The following is a 14,924-nucleotide window of genomic DNA, read 5'->3' as shown; positions in this document are numbered from 1 at the left end:
TTAAAATTTAATTAATTTATTATGAACATTTAAAATAGTTTTAAATTGAATTAGCCAAACACAATTATTTTTTTAAAAAAACACTTTTCTAAAAATTCATTTAAAAAGTGCTTCTAAAAATAAATAACTTTTAACAATAATGCCAAACTAGATTTTAAGTTGTTAGTAATAATAATAGGAGATTGGATTATTTAGAGCATTTATAATGCAAAAGGATTCATATGTGTTTATTAAATCAAGTTTAGATATATGAGTTAAAAATTTTGTATTGACTAATAAAATTGCCGATTTCTCCATGTATTGTTAAACATAAAAAAAAAAATCTTTTAAATGAACATTTTCATTGTTTTACCAACTTTTAAGGCAATGTAATATTAGAAAATTTGATAAGGAAATCCAATAATCATTTTTATTGTAATGTATTATTTCCCTCCTCTTGCCTCCGAACTTATTTTATAAGTAATTTTATACGTCTTTTCGATCTACGTGACACTAGCTTGAAAAAAAAAGTCAACCAACTTCGAGCTCACAAGATAGTGCCACGTAGGTCGAAAAGGGATCGAAAATCATTAATAAAATAAATTCAATGGAATAATAGGACCTTAGTATAGTATAAGTGTGTCTCTGAAATTTCGTACATAAATTGAGAGGGTACTTATACATTATCCTATTATTATATGTTATTCTATGAATAAAAAAACTAGTTACTATATATATATATTATATACTTGCACAAAAAGCAGATTTTATACGATTCCCACCAAGATCCTTGTATCACCAACATTCAACACGATATATACATAAATATACTAGATGCAAAGCTCTATGTGTCAGAACGGACCCAACAAATTATATGAAATGATTACTTTTTGGATTTTACTTATTTGGCAATATTCTTTTTGTTTACATCAGACTTAATTATCATCGAAAAAACATTTATGAAGTTCTTTATATTAAAATTTTAGAAAATACTATCATTTATAATAAAAAGGAATCTGTTTTTAATATAAATGATTAGTATTGTAAATTTGAATTTAAACTAAAAAGTGTATAGATTAACAAGCAAGGTAAAAATGTTATAATTTAATCTTCTCAATGTTTGAATTTACTTTGAGTATGATAGCATGATTATGAAATTATATATATATATATATATATATATATATNCGTAAATTATCTGTGTTTTATGTAAATCATGTATGTTTACTTTTATAATTATTCAAATATTCATGTAAATTTATAAAAATCATCATGAATCTATATTACTTAGTATATGGTTAGTCTCTTAGCTTCTTAAAAGTATCGATGGATTAACCTGTAAATTCCTAGGACGAGTCAAGGTTAAATGTTCTAAGAAAAGAACTATAAATAACCAATTCCGGGGTGGGGTTAAAGAAGATTACTCTTAAGAACAAAGGCTAAGGGAAAGAGATGAACAGTATTAATAGATTCATGAATGGACAGAGTCCATAAAAAAAAAAGAAAAAAAAAAGGGGAAGTTCAAACTAGAAACTAATATGATATTTACATAATAGAACAAGAGAGTGAAGGAGTACTGAGTAGGATTTTACAACATAAAGAGTTAAACGAACCCATCTTATTGAAATATTATCTTTACAAGTCTATAACAACGTAATCATGCACTCTTTTTTTTTTCGACTTGATTTGATATTAGGTCATTTTAAAAAGAGAATTCATTTGTTTTAATTTGTGAATTCATTTGTTTTAATTTGTTTATTGTATTTTTTATTTTTTAGAAAAAGAATGTCATTTTTATCTCCTTTTTATTTGGCAACTCTTTAGGTTCAATTTTCTACTTCAGTTTTAAGACCATAAGATGAATGATATTTTGATACGTTATTTACATACTTTAAAGTTAAGATTCAAGATTTAAAAATCTTATTTACTTTTTCAAATATATGTCAGTCAAAATCAAATAAATAATTTAAAGTGAAGAAAATAACATATTCAGATATATATGTATATAATTTTCTTAACAAATAATTTTTTACCATCACACAAATTTTATAGATAAAATTTCCACAATTAGAGTTTTCTTCTTGGCAATGTATGATTCAAATGTTGAAGATATATATATTTAGTGGGATCCGTTTATGATTCTAAATAAATATACTAGCACAAGCTATGGATGTTATCTTCCCTATAAATAGATACATCATCATGAATTGCTTGATCTTCTTTTCCTCCAACAAATATATAGAGTGAAAGAAAAAAAGAGAATATATATATATTTATATATATATATATATATATATATATTAGGCGAATAAAAAAATAATTTTTTTTTTGTATATACATAAAATTTGATATACTTTAATAATAGAAAAGTATAAGTTCAAATCTCAGATGTGATAGTTGAATCCTCTTGTCGAAATTGAAGTTGTCTCGCCATTTAGCTATCAATGACATTATCATACAGAGGTAAATTCAAAATTAAAATATCGAGCTTAGAATTTTACCACATCTAGCCAATTTGATTGATTTTAAAAATCTTCCAATTTGATTTATTTTGGGATTTGATAATTTACATGTTTTAATTTGGTCGGCTCAATTGGTTACAACAAAGTTGAGATTTAAGTGAAGATGGGATTGCAAAGTAATATTATGATCCTATATTATAGTAGTTCAAAAATATATTTAAAGACAAAAATAAAGAGATCATTTTAATTTTAAAAGATGTTGAAAGACATCATTAGAGGAAATCTTACATAATTAACATCACTATCTTTATCATGTTTAACTGTCGAAACATATAATTATTAAATGAAAGTATCCCTTTTTAAGTGTTTAAATTGAATTATTGAGTAAAATAATCGAGATGCATCCCAATGCGATCATTATAACAAATAAAAAATATTTTCACCAAAAACATGTCACATAATTTGATAGCAGTAACGCAAATAACAACAACAATATATTTTGTATATTTTCACAAGTGGATACGTATGCAACTCTATTCTCCTTTTTCTATGAAGATGGAGAAATTATTTTCGATAGACTTCGACTCAAGTGAAATATAATAAAAAGTCCGTAATGAATAGATTTATAATTAACGAAATATATGTATTATTTGCATGGACCCTGCATGCATAAAATGTCTTTATCTTTAACTAAAAACAAAATGTGTATATTAATACAAAATTGGCGTCTTTATCATTGATATATAACTAAGATTGAGACAAAAATGATACTACTCATACTATTAGTATCTACATTTCCCCATTTGCTAAGAATTTCTCCAATCTCTATCATCCACAATCTATTTATCTTTCTTGTATCGTCCCAATTTTATCGGATTTCTCTGCAATCCTTTCTTGAAGTTGATTCTCTTCTAAAGAATATTTATTTTTGAAAAAAAAACGTCATTTTTCTATATACAATCTCATCGTCAATATTCGAAGATAAAGCATGACGTTGGTGACCTTTTTTTTTTTCTTTCAACAAATTTCCAGGCTCAATGGATGCAATATGACAAAAGGGGGGACTACTAAAGAACAATAATAAGGTAAAAGAGGGAAATAATGTTGCACTTATTGAATGCTTTGTGTGGTTTTATTTTACGTTATGGAATATTGGATAATATTGATCTATCATCTTGATTGATTGAGTAAAAAAGAAAAAAAGATAAGGATATTAAAATGATGTTATCACAAGTCAAAAGAAAAAAAAAAACAGTCCACTACCCTACCCTACACTAAGCTCCCGCTATACGTGAGATATAGAGAAGAACATATTATTATACTCAGTCTTATGAAATATAATTTTCACAATTCAAACTTGTGACCTTCTAGTCACATGACAACAGTTTTACTAGAAGAATTATACTACTAGCTAGGGTCTGTACTAAGCCTTGTAAGATGTTTTAAATCACAGTTCAAACTCGTGATCTATTAGTCGCATGACAACAACTCTAATAGAATAATCATGTTACTAGTTAGGGTCAATTTTACTCGGTCTTAGTTTTCACGATTCAAACTTGTGACTTTCTAACCATATAACAACAACCTTTACCAGTTGTGTTGATGTTATTATTAGTGTACAATATAAATTTTAAAAAATGGGGAGTCTTTTGTGGTTGAAATGAGAATCTAATTGATATGAGTATCCCATGAAGTCCACTTTGACCAATGAGATTCATAATTTAGGGGCCACACAACATACTTTATTTTTAATTTTGCAATCAATTTCCAGCTGGAGAGAACTTTGAAAGTGAATGAATTATTGAAAATGGATAGTGTTATTGGTAACATGGGATATTATAGGAAAGAAAAAAAATAAGAAAAATCTCTAAGGTTGTTATAAAATGTAAACAAATCAATGATTAGTTATTTTGGAGATTGACAGCTCCTTCATTCCCACTAAGTTCAGTTATGTGAATGAAACTGTCTTGAATTTGGTTTATAACTTACTTTGTGAGTGTATGGACCAGTTTTTGCTGCATAATTGTAGAAAGATGAAAGTGAAAGAACAGATTATTCTACATAGATATTTACATACATAACACTTCCTCTGATTCAACCTACCTTTAACTTTTTGTCATATCATGAACTTGTGCATCAAAATTATGGATGTGCAAGGACCAAGTGTAATAACTCACTCCAATCAAAATTTCATGTCTAAAAAAACAGCCTTTTTTAAAAGTAAAGAGTGGTGTTTATTTCCGCACACCTCGACTAGTGCTACAGGGTATGTGCTACATCCTACTAGCACAGCTACACCAGGTGACTCTGTCTCCCAAAAGTTAAAAGATGGAAAGAAATCATCTAGTGTTCTCAACGAGTCAACTAGGCAGATTCAAAAATATCAAGAACCTTTCAAAGACCATGAGTTACCTAATCATAATCATTTGTATTTCCAAGTTAATGTACCTTACACTAAAGTTTTCAAGAGTTTTTAACTAGAGACTCAAACATTAGAGAGAGTTATTGCATCTAGTTATGGTTTAAAGGCATCTCCAAGGGAACTGAGTATGAGGATCATATCAATAAGGATTTCAGAATGCATAACATTGGGTTCCAATACATGCTCTCAAGTACACAAACCAGAAAATACTCCGTAGATTTAACAAGCAATTTTTGCAACCATAAATGTAACAACTATGGGATATATGACTTTGAAATACAAGAAGAGAGCTCACTCGACTGGAAAGGTAAGTGTTGTAAGTTTACCAGCTAGGCCCAGAGATTGTTATTCTTATTTTATCAACACCAGCTAGGCCCAACGATTAATTTCATAAAAGAAGTACAGTGCATAACTGCAGATTACATCGATTAATGTCATTCCTATACCTATAATGTAAATTCAATGAACAAGTATCATTGTACAGAATCTTCTAAGTATTACTCAAAGTGGAGTATCTTATAAACTGATTCAAATATATTGGTCATGCCTACATGATGTGGACGTAAGAACAAAATGGTGACCTTAAATGTTACAAAGGTATCCACCACCACCACCAAACCCCAACCCTCATCCCACCCACCAAAAACAAAAAGAAACAACCCAGTAAGTTTAAGAAATTGGGAATACCAGGGAGGCTGAATCAGGTCCTTATCAAGTTTTAAAATAACTCAAGAATTAGAATACAGTTGGACCAACTGGTACCCGGAAAATTGAACTGGCCCATGCTTCATTTCATCACAACTGAACACCAATCTTCATAACCTCTGTTGATATGTATCCTCAAGAATAGGAACCCCTGGTCCATATATCAAACGGCAACGATCATGGAAAGAACCAACTAGTTTAGAGACCACCTCCTTAAAGAACATGTTTGCTACCTGTGAAGGAGTATTGCACCAATGCCTTAAAATAAGTTAAGATGATACAACTTAATCAATCAACTGAAAAAGAAAAGGAAAAGATAAAAACAAGGTTTCTAAAACTTCCCTACAAACTTTTTAAATAGAAATTACAGCTGAACAAAATCAACTTCAAAGTAAATTCAACACCCTCATTTCTCTTTGTTGAGGTGCCTCTAGTTGACCAAATCCCATATCCAGCCTAAACAGTTCAACTTTTATTTTTGATAACCAATAGGTAAAAAAATATTAAAATATAGGAGTATTTATAAAGCACAATAATATCTAGGTAGCTCAAGTTACCACGTTGGAAGAGAGGACTGGGTAAATTTATCATGGATATCTGAAATAAAAATAAAAAGATCTGATACTTAGCTAGAACATCATCCAATTTACAACAACAAGAGCTAAATTTCTTAAAATTCACTCCCAAGAAAGAATGGGACAAACGGCTAGAGGGAAAAAGGAGGGATGCATCTGCTTTATACCATCAAGAAAACTGAAAATGGCTTAACCACCCAAAAACATGAGGAAATTAAAGCCAGATAGATCACCTCTTTAGGATAAAAGCCACGATGTTGGGTTCTACTATTATAACTGCTACGACTCCTTAGGTGAGAAAGCCACCTTATTGTAATGGTGAACAAGAACTCTTGCTTAAATATACCACTAATCCTGATGAGATGTGCATCTGCCCCATGGTTTAACTCAGAGTGGATTCCGTGCCTGAATGTAGTGTGCAGTTTTGCATTCAGTTTGATTAGATGCATGCTGTCCTTTATCCTACACCTAGTGCCTTACTTTCTTAAAGAAGGCATCTGTCCATTCAATTGGAATTTCATTTCTAGAGGTACACTCCAGTTAGCAATATGCAACTTATCTTCCTGAAAGTCAAGTGCCACATTGGATACACATAGCTATCTTTCTAAAAGCTACTTTCATTTCCACTCTTTGCTTCTGGTTCAATAGCATGGAGACTCATGCAAAGGGTTAACAGCAAATGGGCAAGTCAAGTGGTAAAGCAGTAAAGGGTAAAGCGGTAAATCCACTTAGAAAGGCACTAGTAGCTATTCACCCATCAACAATTGCGTCAAGGCAAGAGTGGAAGGAGAAAAGAAAGAAGTATCAAGCCGAGTGTCTGGACAAGAAGGTAAAGTATGGCTTAGGGCTTTTGAATTTGAATGGACTTGCAACCGAGGGAAAACAGAACTAGAATAGCTATAGGTCACAGGTTCAAGTTGCGGAATCAGATAAAGATGCTTGCATCAGGGTAGGTTGCCTACATTACACCCCCTTGGGGGGCGGCCCTTCCCCAAACCCTGTGTGTATGCAGAATGCTTTGTACGCCAGGCTGCAATTCTGCTACTGTAGTAGCAATAGACGAGTCACAAGCTGTGAAATATAATTATAGGAGGTTAAAAGATAGAAGCTTTTAGTGGATGATATTCACATAGAAACAAGAGTGTGAAAACTGAAATGTGATTTCCTCAATGGTATTCAAAATAGTACAACAAGCAAATGCTATTTTTCAACCAGACTCTTATGGTTTGATTCCACGATGCATCAAGCATGTGTAAACAATTAACTGAAGAGCAAATCTGAAGTACGGGGACGGCAGATCTACCTCGATACAATAAGCTAATGACCTAGAGTACCTCCGTCTAGCAAACCCCAAAAGTTTGCATCAGTGTAATTAGTATCTTCAAGATATTCTTACTACTCACATGGTATTATGGCTAAGACATTAAGAACTTACTATATTAAAAATAGAAAATTTACCTGTCGGTATAATGGAGATTGGAACTTAAAATCTACCAAAAAGTTAAGGTTACAAGATCCTGGAGTTGGTCCTGGGTTGAACTCCCAGACGTTAATCAAATGATCAAAAAGGCCAGTATCAGTCGCAGTTGTCTGCAATAATGAAAAAATTGTGCATGAGAGAAGGTAAATTAAGATATTTCAGGATGGTCAAAGAGGTAAAAGCACCCAAAATTATCTGATGAGAAGAAGGGCCTCTCATTAATAATACATATATCGTAAAGCTTTGGAATCTAATAGACACATCAAGTATGTTTAAATTGACTTATTTAAGACATGAACAGATAGTAACTTTTCATCCACGAACCAAAAAAAAAGAAAGTATGGACCAAGTCAAAAATCATCGTGACCTTCAACCACATTAATTAAAATTCCTATCATCAACAGGGAGAGTTGTGGGTTAACTCGACCAAAAGGAGTCATCGGATAGGTAGGTTGATCTCCACTTCTGGATTCCTATTAAGGGAAAGAGTGAGACTTCTCTATTCCTACGATAGGACGTGTCTTTTAAGGCAGATTATTGTTCTCTAAACCTTGTAGATATCCCTCCACTGGGTAACCTTCACTAAAATTAAAAAAAAAAACTGTTAGATACGGGGCCTAATATAAGCTTACAAAGAACGCCTCAACCTTGACCTAAATAGTTGGAGTCCCCTACATGGATATTCTGCTATTTATGCTTGTTTTTTTCACTAGATCCACATTAAATTTAAAAAATTGTAAGTTGTTTGAGACAACTTCCCTTCCTCATCTAAATATGAATGAGAAATATACCTTTTTATGGAAATTATGTTTGTGAGATAATGCTTATCCCAGAAAACAATCAGAAGAAGCTATAATTGTTTGTAAAGAGATATTGGATGAAGTTGTAAAATATTTAGCTTTTACACTCTTTCCCATCATGGTGCAACTTCTCAAGAAACATCCAGTGTCATCATTTTATGTGTGCTTTTCAATACACTCAGCTTCAATTAGAAGGCATATCTGACAACTAACTAATTCTCAAATGGTACATTACACTTCAGTAATTGCACGATTTTGAGAAGGGCTAAAAAAATGAGATACCATTGATCTTACTAAGATTCAGGACATATCAATTCACCACACTCATATAGAGTAACAATTGTAAGAAAAACAGTAACTGAAACATTTTACAAAAACATAAAACTAAATTGAACAAAATTTGTTATGCTTAGTTGAAAGAAATTTAAAAACTTAATAAATACTATATTTTTTATAGGTAAAAGTTAGTAAATACAATAGATATATGACGAATGCTACCTTGATGTATTTTGGTTTGTTTAGTTCCACATGAGACACATAACTCTCAACGAGAAATTTGAAGCCAATTTCTAGCTCAGCATCAAAAGATCCATCTGGATGGCGTTTTATGATCTCTGATCTTTGACACCAGGGGAGGAAATCTTCATACAAGTCAACAGCAGCAACCACAGCATATAACTGCTCCGGAGAGTATCTAATAAAAACAATACGAGTTAGTCTGTAAGTTGTACAATATTCCTCATAGCAGTTGGGGTTTGAATTACCTTACAGGAGTATTCAGCATGTATCCCAACTAAATGAAAATTAAACTCAGTTTGTTTGCAAATTTCAAAACAAAAAAAGATTGAGCATGCAGAATCAGTTATTAACTTGGACTGAAAATTTTACTGCTAATTGCATATGTTTTCTTGTGTTTAACTTAGCAAGTAGAAGTGGAAGTACAGAATGTATATCATTTCTCTTATAGCTGAAGCAAAAGTTCCCAGCAAAGGCCGAAGAGTGATCACCAACAGTTTTACTCTTTTAGCCCTTAAAAAGTTTGAAGTGCATCCTCAATCAACTCTTACACTGGATGAGACAATGAGTGGGAAAGAGGCAGAAACAATAAGCCATATGTTTTTACATTGCAGAACAAGACATTTATTGGATTTGTTCATCAATCTCAGAGGTTCTAGTTTGACAATGTCAGGAAGAACTCTTGAAGTTATAGCATGCTATAAAGGTGAAAACTGCACCAGTAGCAAAGACGGATGGAATATTGCCCCTGCCATTATTTGGTGGATAATATGGAAGGAGAGTAACTCAAAGCTTTTTTTTAAAAGATACAAGTAGCAATTTACAAAAGCTTAAGATGAATTGTATTCTTCTCTTTAGTTTCTTTTGTATAAATCTGAATATATAGATGATTCTGAGGCAACCATAGATATATAAGGTTCCTTGTAAGATGAGCAAGGTTGTTTTGTGTAGTTTATTTGCCTATTTCTTTTTTGGGAATCTCATGTAGTCACTCCATTTTGGTTACTAGTGCAATTTATGTGCAGATGTCTATATATACACAGGATGACAGGAATATGTTATCTTTTTTCAAAAAAAAAAACTCAAACACCCTAAAGTAACTTCTCATTTGAAGTCACACCAATAACATATTAGCCACTTTTACAATATTCACCATGATATTACGATGTAAAGATCACGCAAGTAACCTGGATTTTGCTCATGATAAGAAACAAAAGTACATGAAAATGTTTTTGACTTAGAACTTACCCCAAGACACGCTTCTCCTCGTGTATTTTGGTTAACATACTCCCCTCTTCCCCATCACCACAACCCAAAAATCCTCTGGTTTGAATTACAGGACCAATTCTATAAACTTCTCCACGGGGCGAAGGCGTAATCACCTTGCTACCAGCATCACAACCAGGAGAAACTGAAGGAACACCAACAATGCCACTCAAGCATCGAACTTGAACATGATTTCCTAATCCCCAACCATTATTATCAATCCCCAACCTCTGTTTCAACACATTCCGATGTGTAACTAAACGCCTAATCGCCTTTGATGTTGAAACAAACGACGGCATTGCAGAACAAATTACAAACAATTCAAAAGTTCCCCTTTTTTTCCTTCCCTCTTCTCGTGGAATGGAACTACAATTGAAGGAAGACCCAATAGGGAAAAAAAATACCGAAATCGCTGATGATGATGAATGAATTTTTGACCTAATCTGTAAAAATTGAATTATAATTGAGCTGAGCAAAATCAAAAATTGGGGGAAAAAGGAAATTGAAATTCGAATTGATAAATAACCCTAATTGAAGATGAATACGTACCTGGAAATAATGGAATAGCGAAATTTAAGCGGAGAGACGAAGAAGGCTGTAGTTTTTTATTTGTGTATTTATACTTGTCCGTCGTCCACCTGTGATTTTTTGGAGATTTTTCATTATAATATAATATTATCCGCTCTATTTTCGATGTTCGAGACTCGGAGATCGAGTTGTTCCAACATATGATATTTTAGGAGGAACGATAGGAATTGATTTCTCTAGCCAAAGTTTTTTCAGCCAAAACCATTTTACTAGATTTGCCTAGAAAAATGTAAACAAGTTATTGTAAAAACGTCAATTAACTCCATCACCAAAAAATCAATTAATTTCATCCACAGAAAATAGCAATTGTGAGTTCGCTCAAATTTTAGAAATATGTATCTATTATCCACTTTATTTACAAACGAAAGACTCCTAGTCAAATATCATTTGGACATTTAGTTTATAAAATATATATACAGATGGATAATATTCATGTATATTTTATACTAGTAATACATATATTGTAGATCTATACATATCAATGCATTGTATATAATATTGATAAAAACCTTATATTTAAAACATTTATATACATTTTATATGTCGTAATAGTAATTCATCAAAGCATAAGAATAATTTGAATTAGTACATTAATTATAGTAGTAGATTTTGAAGCTATGTACAACGTATTTATTAGTTAGCTTGAAAATTAGACTTATTATTGTCCCAAAGTTCGAACTGTAACTATTTAACATGATTTGTTTTTCACATAATTCCTATTGGCATGAAGTTTGAATTGCAGCTGTAAATTTAAGGTAATATAATTTGAACTTCATGCCATTGTTTGAAGTTCTGACCGTATTTTGTTGTAATGTTTACAAAATTATCCATTGGCAACCCATCGATAATATTGACACTGTTTTTAGCTCATAATTTTCAAAGTCTATTACAATATAATAAAATGATAGTATATTTCCATCCCGATTTTCGATGGCCAACACTCGAAAAAAATGAATAAAATCAGGAAAGGAATGTAAGAACATCAAAGATAGAGCAAGCATTTTTTGACAACATTTTTCCAAAATCTGTACAAAGATTAGAGGTTCAATAGCTACTCGAATTTCCAACATACAGATAAATAAAGAGATAACAAAACCATAACTAGTTCCGGGCAGAAACTATAGCAAAATCTTGAACAATAGTTTGAAACGCAACGTCTTCCCACCTGCTGTTTTTACATTCCATACGTCGTTCTTGGTTAAAGAGGTTAGTATCATCATAGTCATCGCTGAAAGCCAAAGACTTAACCCGTCGACTCCAGAAGATCCTTAAGATTATCAGTCATTGAGGATGTAGAAAATGGAACTACCTGGATGATCCATTTAAAGTATAGTTAGTTGACAATCTAATGTGTGCCACTGAGTAATTTAGAGCTGCAAATTAGCAGGTCCAACTCATTACTTGATCACTGCTTGAACCAGCACCTAACGGAATTTTTGTCCGTTTTGTGCAATGCTCCCTGCTGCTAGACTGTCCTCCTTCAAGATCTTCATCGATAAAGTTTTGATCCATCACCTCTGAAATGTTACAAGAGTATTATTAATGACTTGGTATAGATATCGAATAATTAGTAACATGTGCTGATTGAAAATCTCAGCTACCTGTAACGTAATCTTTATGGCACAAACTGAAGTCAGATACGGGAGATTGATTCTGTTTCACTAAGGTAGTGTTTCCCTGTAGATATAAATTTACTCTTGTTTGATGTCGGCCTGCAGATTTGAAATGCTTAATCCAAGGGCTTGCCAATACAGCAGCAGATCCGCTTGTTTTATTTAGCTGAGGCTGGTCTTTCTTGAAGTCAATTTTGGTCCAACAACCATCTTGAAACACCTTATACTGTGATTCACAAATGAAAGGTACGAAATCAGATTCTGAGTGAGGACGAAAATAGCCAATTTTAAATAGCAGGGTAACGTTCAGTCGAATCGAATCAAACCTGGCCCGAAGGATTGACATGCTTTTGCCTTGATGATTTATGCCTTGAAAAGCCATCATTTTGGGAATGCCGACCAACTACGTCTAAGGAACCATATAAGTGGTCAACAAATGATGCTTCCATAGACTTGAGATACAAACTATGCTTCTCGTCAGTCCATTCCATGCTCTTCGGTCGAGAATCCTGAGATGGGATTTTCTTAATGAGAAACTGATATCTAAATGAACCACATTTTCCAGCCCTGCCTGTTAATTTTGAAACATTGCCTTCTGGCTTCTACCATCAATACACAAAAGTTTGTTTCCTTAGAACCTGGAAAACGAGGGATGGGGCACTGGATATCCTTATATTGAATACAACAACTACGCTTCAGTACCAAACAAATCGTTACATGGAATCTCATTTCATAAGATCATCACCTTATTTTGAATGACCACATAAAAGTAACCATGCAATTAGCCAAAAAAAAACACACATAAACATGATAATTATGGGGGGTTGGAGAAGCATATGCTGCACATTATTTCAACAAATTCACTCTCTCAGTCACAATGCACGATAAGAACACAATAATATCATCATCAACAAGAAAACAAAAAAACAAGGTAACCACACAAGAAATGCAGTTATAGTTTAAAAAAAAGAAGGAAATATTGGTACAGTGACTAGACTACATGTCCTATCGTACGCAGTCTTACCCTACATTTATGCAACTGCAAATAAACTTTTTAACAAATAACCCTCGTTAAATGATACGCACTTTCACCGAGATACCGACCACCATCAGGTACCATGTAACTCTTTTACTGCTAAGATTTGAACCCGAGAGCTCATGATGCACATCCAACTTCATCGATCACCGGGCCACACCTTTGGTGCATATGCACTTTCATTTTGAATTGTTGATTCTTAAGGATAATTACTTAAGATGTTTAGCCTATAAATAGATTGTAAAACTGTTGAACATGCATAATCCAAGTCCTTGTACAAATATCTTAAAATTCACTTAGCTAAATCAAAACACAGATTTACCCCCAAAAATGGCTAGAAAAAAAAATTGATCAAACTAAAAACTACATAAACCATCAACTTGCAAAAACTATTGACAATATGTGTACAGTTCATAAAAAACACAAAACCTAAAAAAAAAAAAAAAAGCTCCTTCATACAGATGATGAAACAAACTATATATCTATATATGTATACCTCGAGAGTCAAAATTTCATCAATTTTATGACCCAAATTGTTTGTTGATGTTTTTCCTTTTGAATCCGATAGAGTTTCCATTATTTTATCTTCAAAAATAAACTATAGGTTAAGAGTATAATAATTTGTTATATGAATAAATTGGGAATTTATATCGTGAGAAGAGAATGAATTGAGAAGAGAAAAAAGGAAGAACTTTTAGTAGAAAGAGAGGCTCAGCTGTCACCGCTTTTTCCATGTGTCAAGTGAACACGTTAACTCGTAGTTTACACAGATATTTTCTCTAAACCCTATTTACAAAAATATCCGGTCCACCACAAAATATCTTTTGTCTTCATTCAATTCCGTTGCCCATGGGCTATGCCAACAAAACAATTTTTGATTTTAGTGTTCGATATTTTTATTAGAGTTAAATTATTTTTAAAACTTAATATGTTCAATTATCTTGTCACAGTTTCTTATCTTTTGACCATGTGATTTGTTTTGTTTTTGCTACCAAAAAACAACAACATTTATTTAGCCTTTAGTGAATATAACTGCTTAAACAGTCCTTTTCCTTATCTTATAGCTAGCGGTAGACCTCATATTTGAATATGAAATTAAAATTATAAATTATATGATTTGTTGCTTTTCAAATACCAGTATTTATTAAACTTTTTAATATATAATAATATACTTAGAATAGCTATATATATATATATATATGAAGTTTTGGGGAAATAGAAATATACACACATGTGGTTTGAATCAAAATTATTGATTATGTAACTTTATATGTCAAGAATTATACATATATTAAAATAGTCTTTGATTGTTTAGTAAAATCGCGATCCACATTAGATGCTTAAATTAAGAAAAGTATTGATATGATTAATAATTAATTAATGAATTAATTAAAGCTACTTATAAAAGACAATTACACAGACTAAATTGTTAATATAATAATTATTGTAACTTCACTTTGTAGTGGTACATATATAAATTCA

The 14,924-nt window shown here is 31.8% G+C and overlaps 2 protein-coding genes across 3 annotated transcripts; both read right to left on the bottom strand.

The window, feature by feature from the left end:
• Positions 1 to 5,175: 5,175 nt before the first annotated feature.
• On the bottom strand, positions 5,176 to 11,024 carry LOC107015733 (coenzyme Q-binding protein COQ10 homolog, mitochondrial). Of its 2 annotated transcripts, XM_015216123.2 has the most exons (5): positions 10,755 to 11,024; positions 10,188 to 10,648; positions 8,922 to 9,117; positions 7,602 to 7,733; positions 5,176 to 5,801 (listed from the first exon to the last, which is right to left on the bottom strand). In XM_015216123.2, exons 2-5 carry the CDS (start codon positions 10,502 to 10,504, stop codon positions 5,679 to 5,681), a joined length of 768 nt encoding a protein of 255 aa, XP_015071609.1. In that variant the 5' UTR covers positions 10,505 to 10,648; positions 10,755 to 11,024; the 3' UTR covers positions 5,176 to 5,678. The 2 variants fall into 2 exon arrangements, with proteins under 2 accessions (XP_015071609.1, XP_027772499.1); XM_027916698.1 differs by lacking the exon at positions 10,755 to 11,024 and having other exon boundaries at positions 10,188 to 10,720.
• A 743-nt stretch (positions 11,025 to 11,767) lies between these two features.
• LOC107016047 lies at positions 11,768 to 14,192 on the bottom strand. The gene is made up of 5 exons (XM_015216520.2): positions 13,939 to 14,192; positions 12,733 to 12,915; positions 12,395 to 12,632; positions 12,195 to 12,310; positions 11,768 to 12,102 (listed from the first exon to the last, which is right to left on the bottom strand). The coding sequence occupies exons 1-5, from the start codon at positions 14,017 to 14,019 to the stop codon at positions 12,037 to 12,039; spliced, it is 684 nt and encodes a 227-aa protein (XP_015072006.1). The 5' UTR covers positions 14,020 to 14,192; the 3' UTR covers positions 11,768 to 12,036.
• Between the last annotated feature and the right edge of the window lie 732 nt (positions 14,193 to 14,924).

Source organism: Solanum pennellii, chromosome 4 (assembly GCF_001406875.1).
Source record: "Solanum pennellii chromosome 4, SPENNV200".
NCBI lineage: Eukaryota > Viridiplantae > Streptophyta > Magnoliopsida > Solanales > Solanaceae > Solanum > Solanum pennellii.
This window is presented reverse-complemented; position numbering and strand designations above follow the sequence as displayed.

Bases quoted from the DNA above. Each gene is read 5' to 3' on its own strand.
- LOC107015733 (XM_015216123.2), bottom strand. From the start codon at position 10,504: ATGCCGTCGTTTGTTTCAACATCAAAGGCGATTAGGCGTTTAGTTACA. The intron at 7,734-8,921 runs GTAGCATTCGTC...TCATTATTGCAG, and splicing joins ACAAACCAAAATACATCAAG to ACAACTGCGACTGATACTGG. The intron at 5,802-7,601 runs GTAAATTTTCTA...ACTCCTTCACAG, and splicing joins AATCTCCATTATACCGACAG to GTAGCAAACATGTTCTTTAA.
- LOC107016047 (XM_015216520.2), bottom strand. From the start codon at position 14,019: ATGGAAACTCTATCGGATTCAAAAGGAAAAACATCAACAAACAATTTG. The intron at 12,633-12,732 runs GTTTGATTCGAT...TGTGAATCACAG, and splicing joins ATGTCAATCCTTCGGGCCAG to TATAAGGTGTTTCAAGATGG. The intron at 12,311-12,394 runs GTAGCTGAGATT...GTAACATTTCAG, and splicing joins CCATAAAGATTACGTTACAG to AGGTGATGGATCAAAACTTT.